The sequence below is a fragment of the Kryptolebias marmoratus genome, linkage group LG24 (assembly GCF_001649575.2).
Source record: "Kryptolebias marmoratus isolate JLee-2015 linkage group LG24, ASM164957v2, whole genome shotgun sequence".
NCBI lineage: Eukaryota > Metazoa > Chordata > Actinopteri > Cyprinodontiformes > Rivulidae > Kryptolebias > Kryptolebias marmoratus.
Window position 1 is genome coordinate 9,185,050 of NC_051453.1, and position 18,517 is coordinate 9,203,566.

Genomic DNA, 18,517 nt, shown 5'->3' on the forward strand with positions numbered 1-18,517 from the left:
GTCGGAAGATCAATAAAGTCTGCACCAGCACTCTTGTCCTAATGTACTGAAATGGTTAATTATTTAGGACAGCCTCTTCACATGGAGTTTATTTTAATAACACATGCAGGTAATTATAGTAAACTGTTGATCGAACAGAGGCATTCCATTTAATCTTAGGGCGAGCTACAGTAACTATTGACAAAACGTCACGCTAAGTTTCAGCTTAAATGAAATATGGAGAACTTGGATAAGTTTCTGAGGCCTCTGACACCAATTTTAAAAGGAAATTTGCTCAACCAATATGTTCACAAAGTACAATCGATTTTAAGTTGCTTGAAAAACAAGACGCTCCAATTACACATCAACTTCATAACATCGATGTCATTAATCCACAAGAGAAACTCTGGGTAGTAAATGAGGGGGAAATGACATTTTGAAGGTATTCAGTTAATCAATTCAGTGGACTGCTTTAGAGGTTTGACAGGACTCAGGTAATAAAGAATTACATCTTTTCTCTTAAACACCACCAACAATTAATAAAAGTGAGAAAGTAAGGGATAGAATATTGAGTCAGCTGACTGTTCAAGTTGATTATTTCCCATTTGGAGATCATTCACATCGGAAAATTATTTTACATTATGAGCCATTGATTACATCACCAAACAGTTCGACATAAAGTGAGCACAGGTGCTTCTGCAGTAAAGACAGGCTTGTCAATGAAGCTGCTGTGGAAAAAGGACGTATTGATCTAAGATTACAAGTTTCCATTCATTCTATGAAATGAGATGCTGCTGTGATTTCCTGCTTCTGTGAATCCAGTTGAAATGTTGTACCTCAATGTTTTTTTTTATTCTTGATAAGTGTAATATTTTCAAATGAAACTGTGTGGCAATTTAAACTCAATCTGATTAAGCAAAGAATACTGTAGATATGTTTCTGTTGAATAAATGATATTTTGCACACAGCAATGTTGAGTCAATTTCATATTCAAGATTTGTGTCAAAATACTTCAGAAGAAAAACATTCAGTAAAACTGACGTTATCATCCTACACTAAATGGTCAAATATATGTGGTTCATTAGATGCCACGTTTACAGTAAATTGTTTTAGCCACTACAGCATTAAAACACACAAAATGCAGATTTTACAGATACTGACGTTCATTTAGTGCATTTCAAAGCTAAATTCCATGGTTCACAGATTGGTCTTTGTAAGTGATGAAAGCTTGAAATGCATTAACAAAGCCCTTGTGAGCAGTTACTGGTGAAACAGGGGAAGCATGCCTCTTTCCCACCCTTTCCTCTACGGGACAAGATATTCTTAGATGAGAGGTGCTGTGCATATTTAATACATTATCACATTTTCAATCTTAATTAACCGAGGAGGAGGAAAAGCATGGCGGCTGAGAGGGAAGACAGTCATGTGATGTATGGAAGGCCTGCTCGGGGCTGATACCAATCTCTCATTCCTCTGTTTCCTCCATCAGATAACGCTCAGGCTAGACTGTAAATAGGTCAGTCAAAGGTATAGATGGGAACATGGAGATGAGGATCAGCTGTGTAGTATCAGAAATAAAGAACAATTGAGCTTACCTAGACTAGGGGGTTTACCTAGACATGAAATTTCACTTTCTCTCTAACTCTGCAGCTAAAATTTAGAATGATCTTGGTAAAATTAGTATATAAAGTAAAGAACACCAAATATACCTGAAGAAAAACATGGAGTATTTTTAGTAAATCAGCAAACTAGAGAAGCCTGGTGATCTGCTTATGGCTGAGATAACGTGAGATAATTATTTGTGAAAAACATGTCTAAAGTTTAACATTTGTGATGAGCTTTACAGCACTGCATTAAATATATAGACGTGCCCTTTACTCCATTTGACTGATCTGTAATACCAGTGCAGATGTGCAGCTTTAGTTTCCTGTTTCTCTGCCAGGATTTTTTTTTTTTTTACGGTGACATAAGGTCTCTGTGGAGAAAAATGTCACACTGAGACAAAATTATCCTTAGACATGACAGAAAGAAAACAGTCATGTTCCTCTATCTAATTCAGCAGCGTGCGATTCAGGTGTTAGGGAACGTGTTGATAGCAAGAGATTCCTGTTGAGTAAGACGGCTGTAAAGAAAAACCCCATGGGATGTGATTACAGAAGGAAAGTCTTATACCTTCACACAAGGTACCCGTAACTTCTTGTTGATACAGATAATTTATAGGTTTTTGTGATAGAACAGGAAGAGAAAATAAAATATCCAGAAGAAGAGATTTAATCTGTATATATATATACAGATTAAAAGATTTTACAAAGTTAAGCAAAAGGAACTGTAGCTCACACATCACCAAGTTATGAATCGCAGTGTTTGAAGTGATTTAAATTTTTTGTCCATAGCGTACTATCACTTTTCAGAGAGTACTGCCATTTCTCGTAAACCTGCCAGTACGCAGGTTTCAGTTTCACCAACTGTAGCTACCGGCAGATCTGATAAACTACATTACCACAGGACATCAGCTGAAAACAGGAAGTCATGACTTGTTCAACACTGCTCCTAACTGAGGCAGATTTAGGGGATCTGCTGACTCATGAGGAATAATGATTGGTTCAAAGTTAGATCCAAGGAGCCAATCGGAGGCACAGCTGGGCATCTGCTGAAAATGTTCTGATCAGCGTAATGATCGTAATAACAAAACATTGCAATATATGTTGATGGATCACAGGCACAGAGAGGAGGATCGTTACTGGAAGCAAACAGTTAGGCTGTAAAAGGCGTGGATGTTTAACATGAGAGTGCAGCAACACATCTGTGTACTTAGCCTCTGTGCAGTGCTCCCACCTCCTTTTGGGGAAAACAACCCCTCCAATTTGACAGTGAATGAAACTCCTAATGTGTTTGCTAAGTAAACAGCTTCAAATGGGACTGCGGCATTCCTCTGAAGCTTTTAAGTGCCTACATATTATGGCTTGTTCAGCAAATACTTATTTAATGTCACTGTCGATCACCAGCCTTACGTAGAAAAACTCTAATAACTGTGGATATGAGTCAACAGATTAGACAAATGATGGGACCCAGGGGCCAGATGTCAGGGGCAGGGTTAAGAGAGTACTTTATCCCACCACTTCAAGCACTAACAATATCAATAAAGTTTGGAATTTTAGCAATTAATGAAGCAAAATTAACAGCTAAAGAAACAATAGCATTTGCTGAAAAACGGTTGGTTTCCAGACTAGGTTCCTCACTTATATTTCGGCATTCAGTCCTCAGTGGCTGTTAAATAAATGTATTCTGTATCTGCTGACAAATCTGCACTAACAGGATACAAGAAAGCCACATGGCAGTACACAGATATGGCTTTCAGATAAGTATAATCACTCGCTGGATCAGCAGGTCAAAGATCCTGACACGCATTTAAAATAAGTTGAGACCTTGGCATGTTTTCTTAACGTATACAGTAATCCCTTCTTGCTCCCGTTTTCCATGAAACTTCTCACAGAGCACAGTCTAGCAAAGCAAAAGTGCCCCAAAAAGAATCCAATGCCATGAAATCCTTTTACATCAACTGTAACAGTTGTTGCATTATTAATAAGAGGTGTATGCTTGGACTGAAAAGTGCAGATTAAAGTGTCAGCTTGTTTTCTTTGCAAGTCTTTCCTTTCATTTCAGCGGATAAAAAAAACAAAACAGATGCACCCAGAAGCCTCGGCAACATGACAGTGCTTCTCCCCTGCTACATCTCATGTGTAAAGAAATGCTTGTGTTCTCCATGAGTGGGCCTAAGCATGTTTACACAAGAGCCACACGGTGACAGGTAATGTTTCACGTTCCACGCAGCGTTTTGACAAAGCGAACAAGCTGAAACACAGCAAAGTGTGATGTTATGGAGTCGCCATAAGAGCACAAATAAAGGTATGGTGCTACATAAATAAATCAGAGTGACGGAAAGTAAAATGAGCCAAATTTTTAACTACCTCAAGTGCTGTCAGAAAGCTGACCACAGGCATCTATCACTGAGAGTGCGTCGTCTGTGGTGCACATTCTTTCTGGCTGCAGATCACACTCGGATACACAGCACACTCTTAACGACTGGCAACCAATTTACCTGAAGAATCGAATGTAATGGCTTTAGATAACGGTAACATAATCAAGCTTTGTAGCTGATGAGGGAAAAGTAACAAACACAACCCATATTTATGGATCTCAGATGGAAAACTGCTCTCATTATGTTGTGCTTTTCACCTTATTATCACCCACTGGAGAAGGCAAAGTGAGGATGATGTTTTTGCACGAGTCTGTGTGTGTTTGTCTCATGTACCACGGGACAGATTTAAAAAAAAAAACCTCTGGAAGTAATCATTGAATGTACATCTACAACTGATTAACTTTTGGAGTCAACTCCATTTAAAATAACCACCACAGATAAGCAATCTTATCAACCAGGAAAATGGCTAAAATTCAGTCAGTTCAACAAAAATTGAGCTGAAATTTGCAAGTGAGAGTAATTCCCCAGTACATACTCTGAGCACAAAAAGACTGCACAAGATCTGTTTTTAAAACTTTGCCATTAACTATTGGAGACAACTGTGTCTGTCTGTTAGCAAAATATCTCATGAACCACTGGACGGATTTTTATGAAACTCTCAGAAAGTAATCAGCGGATGTACATCTACAAGTAGCTTGAACTTGGACTTCACAAAATTCTAGATGACGACTGCAGCTAACCAGCATTAGCCAACACAAAAATAGCAAAAACCCTGACAAGTTGACAGTTATCGAGCTAATATTTGGTCGGGTAGTAGCTGAGAGTCATTCACAACACAGATGTCAAGAGATCTCATAAAATTCTGCATATTATTAAAAATGTTTGACCAAAATAGGTATAGCCCACTCTTTCTCATCATAAGATGAGCTTAGTTTAACACTCTGGCATAAAAGAGACAAGCCACTATGCATTACTTCAAGGACTGCTAGGCTTCTAATTCAAAACAAAGTACTGACTGTCTTTCACCACTTGGAAAAAAACAAAACAAAACAAACAAAAACCAAACCATTATTGACACAGATTAGATTTTTCTGTAGGTGTCTAGATGTTGTTAATGTTGTTTAAAATATGCATTGATTCAAAATGTTTAAGAACACTAAGGTAAAATGTTACATTTTGTGTGCTTTATTTATCCACATCACTGTTTCTATGACAAAAAAGAAAAAGTTAGAGAATAACTTTATAGAAATCACTGAGTGAAACTGCCATTTGTAAAATAAAAAATAATTAGTGTTTGCAGGCTCAGCCACTGCCAAATCTTATCTGCTAGGTCACAACCATTAGTAGGACTGCCGTCGCAAAACATAATATACAGCTGACAGCTGGCACATTAGCTGTGGTTTGATTGTGACCATATGGCCAGTGGTGAGGAGCTGCCATGACCCGAAACACCCCTGGTAGGACTCAAATTACAGAGTGCTCCTCAGAAAGCCAACACCTATGAAAACATGATGGTCCTGTAGTGGCCATTACTGCAGCTGCCAAGCAGCTTATTAAGGTTTATCACAACAACATGTGGTTGCATAAGAACACCTTAATGAAGCTTCTTTGTCCCCAATAGAGATTCTCGTAATTTAAGATGTCCATGTCTTCAGTTTTCCTTTAGCACAGCGCTGCAAACTGCGCAACACAAGAAGGTTCGTTATTCTGATCAATGCCACTTCAGTAGCTCTGCATTGCAAGAATCTATATTATTATAATTATCATTTTTTTAATATTACCAAATGATTTAAAACAGCATGTAATCCTTTTTTTGTGAGCTGAACATTGCTTATATTATCACTTCTCAAACAAACAAAAACAAATATAAAGTAAATTAATAAATAAACAAAACACATAAGAGTTTTAGTTAATCAATTTAGGGATTTGGTTAACTAAAAATGTTTTTTTTTTTTTAAATAATAAAAAAATACCACTTTTTTGGACATATTTCACACATACTGCAACATTGCAGGAAATATCAAATACCTTACCCAGAAAAATGTAATATAAAATTCTAAAATAAGCACTTGAAATAAGAACTTAACCAAGAGGGGCCGGTCTCGCTAAGCATCATGGGAGCGTGCTCCAGTGTCATCGTCTCCCTCACGGGACCATTTCCAGTTGATATTGGAGATATGAAAATGTTTTATTCATGTGAGAAAAATATATGCAGCTTACATGTTGTCACCGATATATAAATATAGCCACATTCTTATAAAAAAAAACTTTGTTAATGTGTATTTGTATTGAAATGCTAATGAGCCAAGTGCTAATTAGTTTTATATTAAAAACTGTGTCCCAGATGATGAGGATCAGAGATCTGAGTCTGAGGTGTGCTTCGTGGCTCTGACACTAATGAATCCAAAATGACCTTGATCAAAAGTTTCCATAAGTAGTTTTGAATCACATCTAAAAGAAGAAACACACAGTTTTCTGATATCAATACTGAACATAAGTAACATTTTGCATTATTTTTGTAAAAAGGCCAACAAACAAAAAAAAAATCAAATGAAATTTCCAATTACTGCCTGTAAAAAATCTGTTTTTCTTTGAGCTTTGTTTGATTCTCAGAAGCCTTAATTGGAGGGACAAAAACAATGTTAACAGTGTCTGAAGCAGCAAAGACTCATCCTTAATGGCTCCTTAAGTATTGAGAATCTACTCAGTGCATCTTTAGGTTTAAATAAGTTGAAAATAGCTAAAGAGTGGATATTATTTTCCTCAATAAACTGAGGTGGTGAATTTACTTTGGACGGGCAGTTTAGACCAACATAAACAGGAGAAAATTGCGTTTTAGTTCTGGTATGAAGCAGCCATTTAAACAATCACACAAGCTAAATAGTAGAGTAGATTTAGGCCACCTTAATTGTTACCATTTATCCACTTTGTTTCATACAATAACGACCTAAAACATTACAAACCAATATCTAAAATGTGCAAGTCCTCCTCACGCCATAAAAAGCTCCGAATGACTGGGCCACAGAGGTTGTACTGTGGTGTTGATCCTTTGGGTCATGAGGGTTGAGAGCTGGGGGCCTGCAGCAATCAGGTTTTTGCAGACAGAAATCTGTCATGTTCTTTAAGCCACTTCTGAGCTGTGTTTGTGGCAAGGAAGAATAAGCTGACCTGAAAGTGAAGGCTGCTGCCGTGAGACTGAAGTTGTGCTTGGGCTGTTTGTAAGTTCTGTATCAATGTATAATCCACATGCATGTCAAGACCTGTACAAATATTGCTATTTAAAAATAAATAAATAAAAAAATGAGATGAATGATTTTCACCAAGAGAAATTCAGGACTGTTTTCTCCTTAACCCCATAAGGCCCACCGTTGCCAAATTACAACATCACTTTTAGCTGTACCAAAAACAAACCTGCAAATGTTTTTTTTTTTTGTAAGACCATATTTACATCGTCATCAGGTCTTATTGTTCAGTCTTCAGTCTTGTTGTTCAGTCTTGCAATGCCACAGGATGGTAAACGTGTAAATAGGTCTGACTATCAGGCCATCAAGTCATGTAACTTGCAAAGTTCTTTCGATGCATATCTCGCTCTTTCACTGAAGTAAAAACCATGAATTATTTTGTGTGAGATTATTAGAATGCCTATAACATGTAATTACTAAATTATTGTCAAATGCATGCACCAATTTAGATTTTCAGCTTGTTATGTCTGGGTAAGAATGGCAGTCAAAATAGCAGATGCACCTTGAACAATAAATGGTGACATAGAACTTTTCAAATGTTCACAAAGTGTGAAAAACTTACTTATTACAACACAAAATATGATTTATGTTGCAATTTCTAAATTGGGTTTTTATCTGTTTAGAACCCATTTGAATAATTCTGAATGAAAACATGAATTATTGTTGTGGTATTTCAAGCCCTTCCAGCAGCAGCATTTAAAATTTTGAATGTATTTTATCACTAGATATACATATATAGCTATTTTTCTGGGCTTTTTGTTTTTGCTTAAATACTGGTTGCGTAGCATGGTTACTGAATTGGTGTGAGGACAAGTGTGCAAATACCTAAATTCTGCTCCCATCTAGACCCAATGTTGCAATATTTCTATAAAAACTTATTAAAACAAAAAAATAAAGTGACTCTTTAAATTCTGCATCAGTCTTCCTTTGATATTATCAGAGAGATGAATTTATTCTTTTTGCTTCTTAATTTGAGTTTTACAGGGTTAAGCTTTGCTTTATGTTGGCATTTTCTTAGAAAGCACAAACACCTGCCAATGTAATATGATTACATAGCAGTACTAAAACAAGTACTTTCAGGCTACATGTACAACTGAAATAATATTCAGAACAGAACCAAAGTCATAACAGAACTGCCAGCTGGTCACCGGCTTCCTCTTACATATTTCAAGGAGCATCCCTGACCTCTGTCCCTACTATTAATATGATGTAAATTAAGATTTCCTTGGCTTGAACAAAAGAAGATCAACTGGCTGTAGACTCTGATTCTTGTATTGACCAACAGCAAACACTGGAGCAACAACTGCGCTGTTAAATAAATTGTGGAACTTCAAAAAAGTGTTTTCATTTGACAGATTGCCAGTATATCTTTCTAGAAAAAAGCCTTCAGCCTATCAAAAAGACAGAACAAAGCAAAAAAAAAAATATATATATATATATATATATATATATATATATATATATATATATATATATATAAATTCCTATCTCACAGGAATCTCAGTCTGAGGCAGCAACATCCAAACTTAGAGCTAACAGTGTACGTCGATAATCGTGGTAAGTAGCTGAAAGTCATACAAATCACATCTTTCAGTAGTATCTGCCGAAAAAATAAATAAATAAAAACAGATAACAAGGAGGCCTGATTAAAGCTACGCATTCTGCCTCCAGTCATTTTGACCAAGACGATTCTGCTTTATGTTGAATAGCCTACAGGCACAATGTTCAGAAGACATTTCTCCAGCCTGCGCTCTTGTATACAACAAATAAGATGTTAGAGCACAAAAAGGCTGAGGACAGAAATCATTAAACAAGCAGAGCATTGGAAATACCAACTAATCAAATAAAAGACAACATGCTGCTGACGTTTAAACACCTGAAATCCGCCAAGAGCTTGGAAATGATAATAAAAAAATAGATATTATTCTGGGTAACACAATTTATGCCCACAAATAAAAACACACACAAGCAGATGTCTGTGCAGAAAAAAAAAACACTTGACTGTCTTTGCTCACCTTTTACAATGAGGTTGAGGAGCTTTGGCCGTGGGTTCCGCTCACTCTGAATTGAGCACGTGTACAGGCCGTCATCAGTTACATCCACTTTCTGTATCTGAAGGCTGTACTCGTGTTTGTCTCCAACACTGGACACTATAGAAACACGAGGGTCCACAGACCACTTGTCGTTCCCTGCGAAAATGATGCTTGAGCGATTCAGCCAGGCTCCTTTAGAGATCCCATCCAACAGGTAGCACCTAAACAAGAGATATCTGGTTATTTGGCTTGAAAACAAAAGGACAAAACCACTCATTGTTATTTTCGGAAAAGTATGAGAAACAAAACCTTTTCCCATGTTTGCAATCTAAATGGAGTTTCATCCGTAAAACTGTTTAAAACGTATTTGTCTTGGAAATGACTCATCTCTCTCTGCAAGAAGACAATTGTAAATCTGTGCAGTTATATAGATGATGTGAAGGATTGGACTTCAGTAAAGGATTGCAGATAATGCACTTAATTTCACTGAGCACAAAGCATTAAGCGCACATTAACAGCGATTATATTTAATAACGTTCCGCCGACAGAGGTAGTGGTGTGGAACGCAGGAAGAATGCGTAGAAACGCTGAGAGATGGACTGACTTTCATCCACGAGAGCACTCATGGTGTGCCTGCCTTCTTCTGTACAAAGCTCCCAGCTCCCACTGCTGTTTCACTCTCTCTATCTAACAGCTTTTATTCCAATGACCAGAGCATTCATGGGCCTAAAATCTAGAAGAAACAAGCAACTTCTTCTTTTACAGTTTCCTACTGTACAGCAAGCCTATTCCTCACTCGCTGGCACCACAGACCATTTGTGTCTGACGTATTTTACACCCGACAACTGAGGGAGCGATAAGGCACCGAGGCGGTCACTGCTACAATCTATTGGTAGCTCAGCTGTGTTACGGATCCAGAGGCTAATAGGTGCAGGTGAAGCTAGATGAGGTCGGAGACAGCTTCCTGATTGCTCCAGCAACATTTGTAAAGTCAGGCTTCCTTGACACTTAGTTGAACTCTGTCTTTTTGAAATAATGTAAGATAAGGAAAAACAAAACAAAACAAAAGAAAAACATCAGACCAAGAATGGTTGTGTTGCAGCAGAAAAATAGAAAAATAAACAGAGTAAATTAACTAAAAATCAGTTTATCAGAGTGATAGCCAGTACAGTTTTGTTAGATTTGTGTTTGGTTGTCTTGTTTTTGTCCTTTAGTCTTGTTCTCGACTCTCCCCACTCACTTGGTCCTGATCTGATAATCAGCACACCTGCATCTGTTTAGTCAGCAGATGGAGTCTTGGATTTCTTTTACTTATCGTCAGATTCTCGTGTGCCGATGCGCTATCTTTAGTCTGTGTCACGTTGTGTTACCTCTGGTTTTGTTCTGCAAAGTTGTCAGTGTTTTGGATTCGTTCTGTGTTCTTGTAATTAAAGCCACAAGTTTCACTTTCACAGTCTCCTGCGCTTTATTTCCTGTACTTTGGGTACCATTCCAACCATTCACTTTTGAGTAATAGTGCCAAAGATTAACTTGGAAACACTAGAAATTATTCAAGAAAGAGTGCAAAGTTGCACCAACTTTTAGCAAACACTATGAAAATAAGAGTAATTTAATGTAAAACTGTGATGCCATGAAAATTCTGAAAAAAAGAAAAACACTACCAGAGAAGGAGAGCAGCTACAAATTACTCAGCTGCTCAGAGAAACCCGAAAGTTGGAGGGAAATGGGGAGGAAATAGTCATTCCTTATATGAAGCAGAAATGAGGGGACAATTTCCCCAATTTAGAAAGTTTAACTTAATGTTCTGACATTGATGAGGTCATTATTTCCATTATTATTATTAGTTTATTGAAAAGCCCACCTCTGGACACTATGAGATTCATTGTATCTTTATTATGAATAAGTGTATTCACAAGGCATGAAATGATAAGTTTGCACTGATATACTTAAAAAAACACATAATAATACATTTATCACCCTTCAGAATATCAACATTCACAATGACTCATTATAAACATGCCAACATACAGCGAACAGGTACTCTTTCCAGACCCTTCACTTTAATTACCAATTATGGGTTCAGACAGAGAAGAAAAGAAATAACTAAATGAAAAAATGAAGTGTGTACACTATAGCAGTGTTATCAGCTCAGTATTTCTCACACTAAAAAGCTAAAATGCATCCTGCCTCATGAGCATGAGGTATTCGTGGCTGCGTGTTTTTCAAGTAGTTGTTGATTTGCATATTAAAGTTGTGTGCTAAAACTCAAAATTCTGAACGTCCTTGGTAGCTCCTCTTGGACGTTTATTTTTCCTTCAAGCGTCTTCAAGCATTTTACAAATTGAGACGTTTCTCTCAGCTTCACTGAGATCGATTCTCTGGTCACAGCCAGGAGGATGCAGAGGAAGGGAAGTTTGGACAATGTCTTCATGGTGCAGACTTCTGATCTCCTGGCCACAGTTAAAAGTGGCAAATCTTTACATTCAAATATATCTACATTATTGTGTCAAAACCTACCTTAGCAAAAAGATAACTATGCTGTCAGATCTCAGAATGTGCATCTGAGACAATATAAGGGTAGTACAAGAAATGATTCTTAAAATGATTGTCATTTCTGAAACCCCTTGCCTCATCTTCATGTTAAATATTGCGCAAATAAGGTGACACAATTATTACCTTCTCTCACAACTTCTAAGTGGATCTTTACATAGCAAACACAATATATTAATTCATATATTCAGCTACAGAAAGACAAACATCAGGGAGAAAAAGCATACATCCACAGCCACAATTAACTGAATAATCTTCACTTTAAACACTTGTTTATGGAAGCAGACTTCCCCGTGAGACTGCTAATTTATTTTTTAGGATTCTCACTTTGTAAACAAAAGAGGTCATAAAGTTCAGAAGGCAATTATTTTTGCTCAAAATCCCAGCACCGTCTCAAGAAATCGCATCATATTCTGTGACAAATACTGCAATAATGAGTGGTAAAAGAGGCAATCAAGTTTGGCTCTTTAGCTCTTGTCAATGTACCATGCAGACTGCCAGCACCGGTGGAAAAGCCACCAAGGAAATCAGTTTGGCACCAACCACAAAGCTCTTTACTCCCCATGCCAAGAAAGTGTCTGTCAGGAAGGCGGATGGAGGACAATGGTCTATCGCTGAGTTCCTCGGGAGAAATCGTTGCTCTCAAAGAATTGAGACCACCATTGAAGAATGGAAAGTCATTTCTTATGAAAAGCGCAAGAGGGAAGTCCAGGTTATGTGATAACCCCCATCTCACCTGCCAGCTAGTTAACCCACTGACCACCCGAGCTGTGTTGGTTCCATCTATGGTCCTTGAGATTTTCTTATGTGCTTCAATAATTTTTTTTTTCTGTTTTGTCTTCTAAACAAAACCCAGTTGGTGCTCATTCTTGACTATGTTTTACTCTTTAGATGATGGTCAATTTGTTCCGTTTAAACATACAACTCTTCTGATCATCCATCACCTATGTAAAGTCCTTTTGAAAGAGCTAACTGTGAGCATATTTTATTTGTATTGTTTTGAGTCAAGTTAGGACTCTTGCAAGGTTTGCCACGTACCCTAAGATCACAGTGACTAATATCATGAAAGGCTTTTCTGAGACCAGTGAGAATGCCAAGTAAAAGTGCAGTGCACTTTTGTGCAGCCCACAGCAACTACTGTGTATAACTTCTGAACAACTTGGTGGCCTTTTATTCTTGTAAAACACAGCAACCATGAGTACCATTTTCTCACTTTCTCGAACGTGGTTGGTCTTGATTTCTCTATTGGAATTGTCCTTTTTAAGAAACGATGACTCACTCCATGTAGGTTTTAAAGGTAGCTGTAAGAAATCTGCCCTTTCAGTAGAGTGGTCAGCTTAAACACATATCAACTATGACAAGTTTTTTTCCTTTCTGGCTCAAAAATATACAAGAAATGCAAAACCAAATCTGGCAGCTTAGCGTCCTTCCAGAATGATCCATTCATGCTGCCTTCCAGTTTGTTCAAAACATGTCAAACTTTTCACAACTTATCACAGCTGCAGCTTGGTTGGTTTTGAAAAAAAAAAAAAAAAAAAACAAACAAAAAAATGTTTAACACCCACCTTTTAAGAACAGATTTAGTTAGAGGTAATACTTTCAGAAAAGCTGTCAAGCCAGAAATGTAGCTGGAAGCCTTTAGCCTTTTTCCATTTGTCTAGTTAGACTATTTTTTTTTCATCTTGATGAACTTGTCCTTGATGGTCCTTTAGTGTTGATTGATGCTTGTGTTCTTGTGACTATAGTTTTGCACATCCCATCCAAGAAAAGTCCTTTTGTTATCTAATTGTTCCTATAATCTGCCACCAGTGCTGTGTAGATGCATGTATTTAGATAGCCAGTCACGAAGCAACATGTCAAAAGAGAACATATCCTAACAGAATGTAATTTAAGGTGTTGCTTTCTGAAAATGTTGTCTAAGGTGTTGCTGACTAAAGCAGCTCTATTTGGCTTTTTCTTGCCAATGGATGTACGTGGAAACGCACCAAAAATCTGTCTGGATACATTCAAATGTTGCAGATTTAAGCTGCTGCTGGGCCAAGCTGTTTGGCTGCATTATGAAGGTATACTATAATCTTTAATCAAGAGCACATATTTTAATTTGAGAGCAGTATTTTATATTGTTTGTGCTCAAACACTGTATAGTATGCTGCAGTTTTAGCTTGTATCCTTCCACTCGGGCTTTTTCTATGAACTTATGAAAATTGCTTTCTGCCACCAGAAGGACAAATATGTCGCTGACGTCTCTGTTGGTCTGATCAGTTTTGTCACCTCCAGACTGTTACAAGATTTAATAGAATAAATATCACCCAAATCAGTAACATATGTGTCATAAAGCCTGCATTTGAATGGTAAACTGCAATTTAGATGTGATGACTGACCACTTGATTGTCGCATCTAGTTTAATTGCCTTTGCATTGCAATTTTCAGTTTAAATCAACAGTACGTTCTGAAATATGGTAATATAATATAACCCTGTTCAGGAACAAAATGTGCATGTGTGTGCATGCTTGACTTCAGCAGGATTTCTTTGTTCAATTGACAGACTTTATCAGATAATTCAATTAATATTCCAAACTAAAAATACAAACAATTTCTACAAAGAACATAGGATGTATCAAAAATGTCTTCAGGTGAACAGTTTTGGTGCTATATTTCTGTAGGGAATCCCAGTCTTGCACAGCAGCAAAACACTAATAACTTTGGTTGCCTTTGTTTTTTATCAAGTCCCCTTTCAAGAGCCCCCATGAATAAAGACTGCCCAATTAGTCCTCAGATGTCAAACTTTCCATTTCTGAAGCAGCTCTGACACTACAAACAGGCACTAATTGATAGTTTTATTCATCTCTGCCTCTGATGAGTGACTGCAGAAAATCCAGGCTCATAATGAGCCTTTTTTTAAATACATAAATATATATTGGATTTTGGAACAGAGTTCAGTTCAAACCCCAGTGATTATGCACAATGTGGGGGGAAAAGAAAGTGATAAGCTGGTGTTTAAGCATCTCACTTGAATGGAAAATGATGACAAACTATTAATTACTTTAAGGCAGCTGTAAAAGAAGCAGATTTTAATTCATTTAGATACACTCATTCAGGCTTTTCGAGTTCCACTGAGGCACCGTTGTGACCTAGATTCCTAGCTGTATAAAACACATTTCAACATTCTTCTGGCAATGCCACAGATCTTGACTTTTTTATAGTCTTGTTGTTTGCAGTTAGTGGGTTTTTTTTTTGTTTGCTTGTTTTTTATTTTGGAAGAGAAAATTAGTACATTCCAAGATGGGTTATACAGCACAAATCACAGAAGTTGTAGAATTGTGACCAATAATGGACAAAGAAGACAGAGGTGATGCAACGTATTAACCAAAATTACCCTGTATTTTAAATTTTAGACTCCAAGAGTTTTGTCAAAAAACTAAAAAAAAAGGCTATGATTATCTGTTTTCATGCTGGTCTAAAAAATGAAACCGGACCATTTAAATCTCTTGAAGATGATTTGAGTTGGGCTTGCAGTGTATTTTGATGGGAAATGGATCACAATTACCAGGAGAGAACACCACATTTTGATAATGTGGCACCTTCCCACTGAGCTGTTTATTTGTGATCAAACGCTGCAGTTTGTAGCCTCCATGTTTCTTACCTGCTGGCTGAATTCAGCACAAATGGTCAAGTTTGACATGTTGCATTTCCAAACAGTAACAACAATACAAGTTGTGTGATTTGTGTTCTGTCTCTACAATCTGGCTGGTATAGAAAAAGTAGTTGTTAGCTTGACTTCTCGTTATGTGACATCCCTTTAAGATTCTTCAAACTGAGATCATGCTGACCATTTTCTACCGAAGATTAATAGAATAAATAATAGAAGCAATATTACTTTATTTGTTAAATACATAAAATTTGTTCAGAAAAACATTCAACACTTGGGCAAACTTAGGCTGAATGTCATTTTCTGGTGTAACCCAACCTCTACAGCTAGATTTTCAGTGTTCCCTTGGCCCCTATGTTAAAGTCATTACAGTTAGTGGTTAAAATATTCCACCACAGAATGGGTTACCCCTGAAAGAAGCCAACACACATCAAACATTGCTTACTCCTGTGATAGAAACAGATGGCATGTATTTTGGCTGGCGTTCCAATATGAGGTGTAGTGTATATACCTGGCAATGGCATCAACATATATATTTAATCCTCGTTAAGAAAGATAAACCTTGATATTAAATGTAATATGTACACATAAACTTACATATAATAGTGACTAAATTTTCTTTTGAATAGAGGAAGCACATTTGTTAGCGCAACATGTAACCTTCTGTTTGAAGTGTGCCCTGGGAAAATCTGTTTGTAGGGTCACATGGCACTAACACCTGAACCTCCCTCTACATCACAAAAAAAACGCCATCCCCTTCCACTTGGCATGAACAAGCAAACCATAAGGGTAGGGCTAAAAATAAGATGAGATGGAACTTAGAACATCTTCTAAAGAATAATGCTTGTATTGATTAAGGTAGTACCACATTATAGATTATTATATAAGTACATTTTCTTTTGAATAAAGACATATTTGATTCCATCCCAGCCACTTCACAGATAAAGAGATGACTGTACCTTATCTGTACACTGTACAACCTTTGAAGTTACTGTCCAATGAATCATCAAATGAGAAAATTAATTTCACATTGACTGACTAGATGTTAAAGCAAAACTGAGAAGAGACTGGAATGGAAACATACATATAAAAACATGTATTATTTTCTGCTGTGAAACAGGCAAGCAGCGTTTTTTTTTTTTTTTAGAATGTCAAGATACTTTTGCTGTGTAGAACAAAAAAGTCTCAGTTTTCCCCTTAGAATGAGCAATTTGTAGCCAGTAGCCAGTGGGCCACCCTTTAACACCCTCCACCATGTTACACAGCCATCTTCTACAGTAGCCCAGAAGGCACAAAGCACACAGTGGCTCTAGACTGGGACAGAACATATGGGAAGTTCTTAAATCTGTTTGGGAAAAGGCAAGCTCTTCCAAAAAACAGCCCGTGATGGAGAGAAGCATCTGTCTATCACAAGAGAGCTCCGTTGTTGCTAATCCACATGACTCCCGACAAAAAGAAAGTGAAAGGATTATGATTGGCAATCAAGAAAATGTATATGATGTACAAAATGTCATTGATAAAATCTATGTGAGGTCGAATCTTTTGCACCTATTAAACAAATCGTTTGTGTGTAAAATATTTCTTTGAAAGGCAATCTGAAAATAAAAGAACTAGCTGTATGCACACAGCCCCAATCTGGATGCTGGAGGCTGAGCTGGCGGTTAATTTCAGGGACAAATGTCTGCAGAGTACATACACTAAGTACATTAAAACTTTCACAGTTTGGGTTACAATTCTCAAAGTTTAAGAAAACATATCTAAAATTATATCAAAATATACTTTGATTAAGCAAGCATTCCTTGAAGAAATGCATGTCACCCACCACCTCACATGGCAGCGTTTTAAACAAAGATCCTGAATGACGTTTTAGTGCATCGAGTAAGTGATGTGGATGATCCTCAGCTACTACCACACAAAAGTGTAGCTCAACATTTGTATACCTGTCTGAGTTATAGCCATTTATGTGTTTGCTAAGGTTGATTAGCTGTGGTGACCATCCTAAAGCAGGCTGACCTCAAAACTCAATCAGTTGTAAATGTACATCAAACAATTACTTTCTGGAAGTTTCATTAAAATCTGTTATTTGGTTTGTGAGATATTTTGCCAACAGCCAAATAGGGTTGACTCAAATAGGTAATGAGAAGAGATCTCATGCAATATGTTAGTGCTTGCATCATGTGTTGCGGATGACTCTCAGCCACGACCACACCAAATTTTAGCGGAATAGCTTTCAAATTTAATGATTGGTTGTGTTTGCTAAGGCTGATTATCTTTGGTGGCCATCTTGAATCAGGTTGACTTCAAATGTTAATCAATTTATTAAAATCAATTCACAAGTTCACAAGATATTTTGCTAACAGACAAACAAACACACACAGGTGTTAACATGATTTGCCTGCCTTTCATTGCGACATATCTAACATTAAAATAAACATTTTGGTTCTTGATTTATCTCTTTTTTTTCAATGGAATCTTTTTTTTAGTACTTTTACTACAATAAAATGTACTTTTTGTTTATTTGTTACTTTTTCATGGATGTATGTTGGGTTTATGGTTTATGGTATCTTTTAGTTTGGAAGTTGGTTTGCTGCAGAGCATTCAGGAGAACGAGGACGTTGTGTAGTGCTGTGGCATCGAGGTACAGAGCACTAGGCTCATAATCCCTAATATAATCCGTCCGACTGTGACCAACGGTGGGACATATCTGAAGCTTTCAAGCTATAATCCACGTAGAGCCAGTGGCGAAGCCAACATCTAACATCACGGAGAAAAAGGAGTATAAATACTGACTCGTGGACATTCAGTAAAAATGTATAATTAGACTTAAATGAAAAAAAAAATTGTTGCATTCCATTCCGATTTTTCTTTCTCTCTTATTCCAGTATGAATTTATAGTAAAATGACACTAAAACAGAGCCTTTGATTGTAGGAACTGCAGGGAATTAGTCAGACTTGTAAATTGTTATAATGCCACCTCTTCATTTTTTACCACAGTACCTATTACAAGTTGGGTCAGGGAAAGGTGAACTTTGTTTTCTCTGCAGACCAAAGCTTACAAAGTGATCTGAATGCCTTTGGTTGAATA

General features: G+C 37.0%; 1 protein-coding gene across 2 annotated transcripts in view; it reads right to left on the reverse strand.

The window, feature by feature from the left end:
• negr1 (neuronal growth regulator 1) overlaps positions 1–18,517 on the reverse strand; it is a 134,525-nt gene that overhangs the window by 87,488 nt on the left and 28,520 nt on the right. For both annotated transcript variants that reach the window (XM_017413509.3, XM_017413510.3), the window contains exon 2: positions 9,216–9,454. In XM_017413509.3, the coding sequence (XP_017268998.1) occupies positions 9,216–9,454 (239 nt within the window). The remainder of the gene's footprint in view (positions 1–9,215; positions 9,455–18,517) is intronic.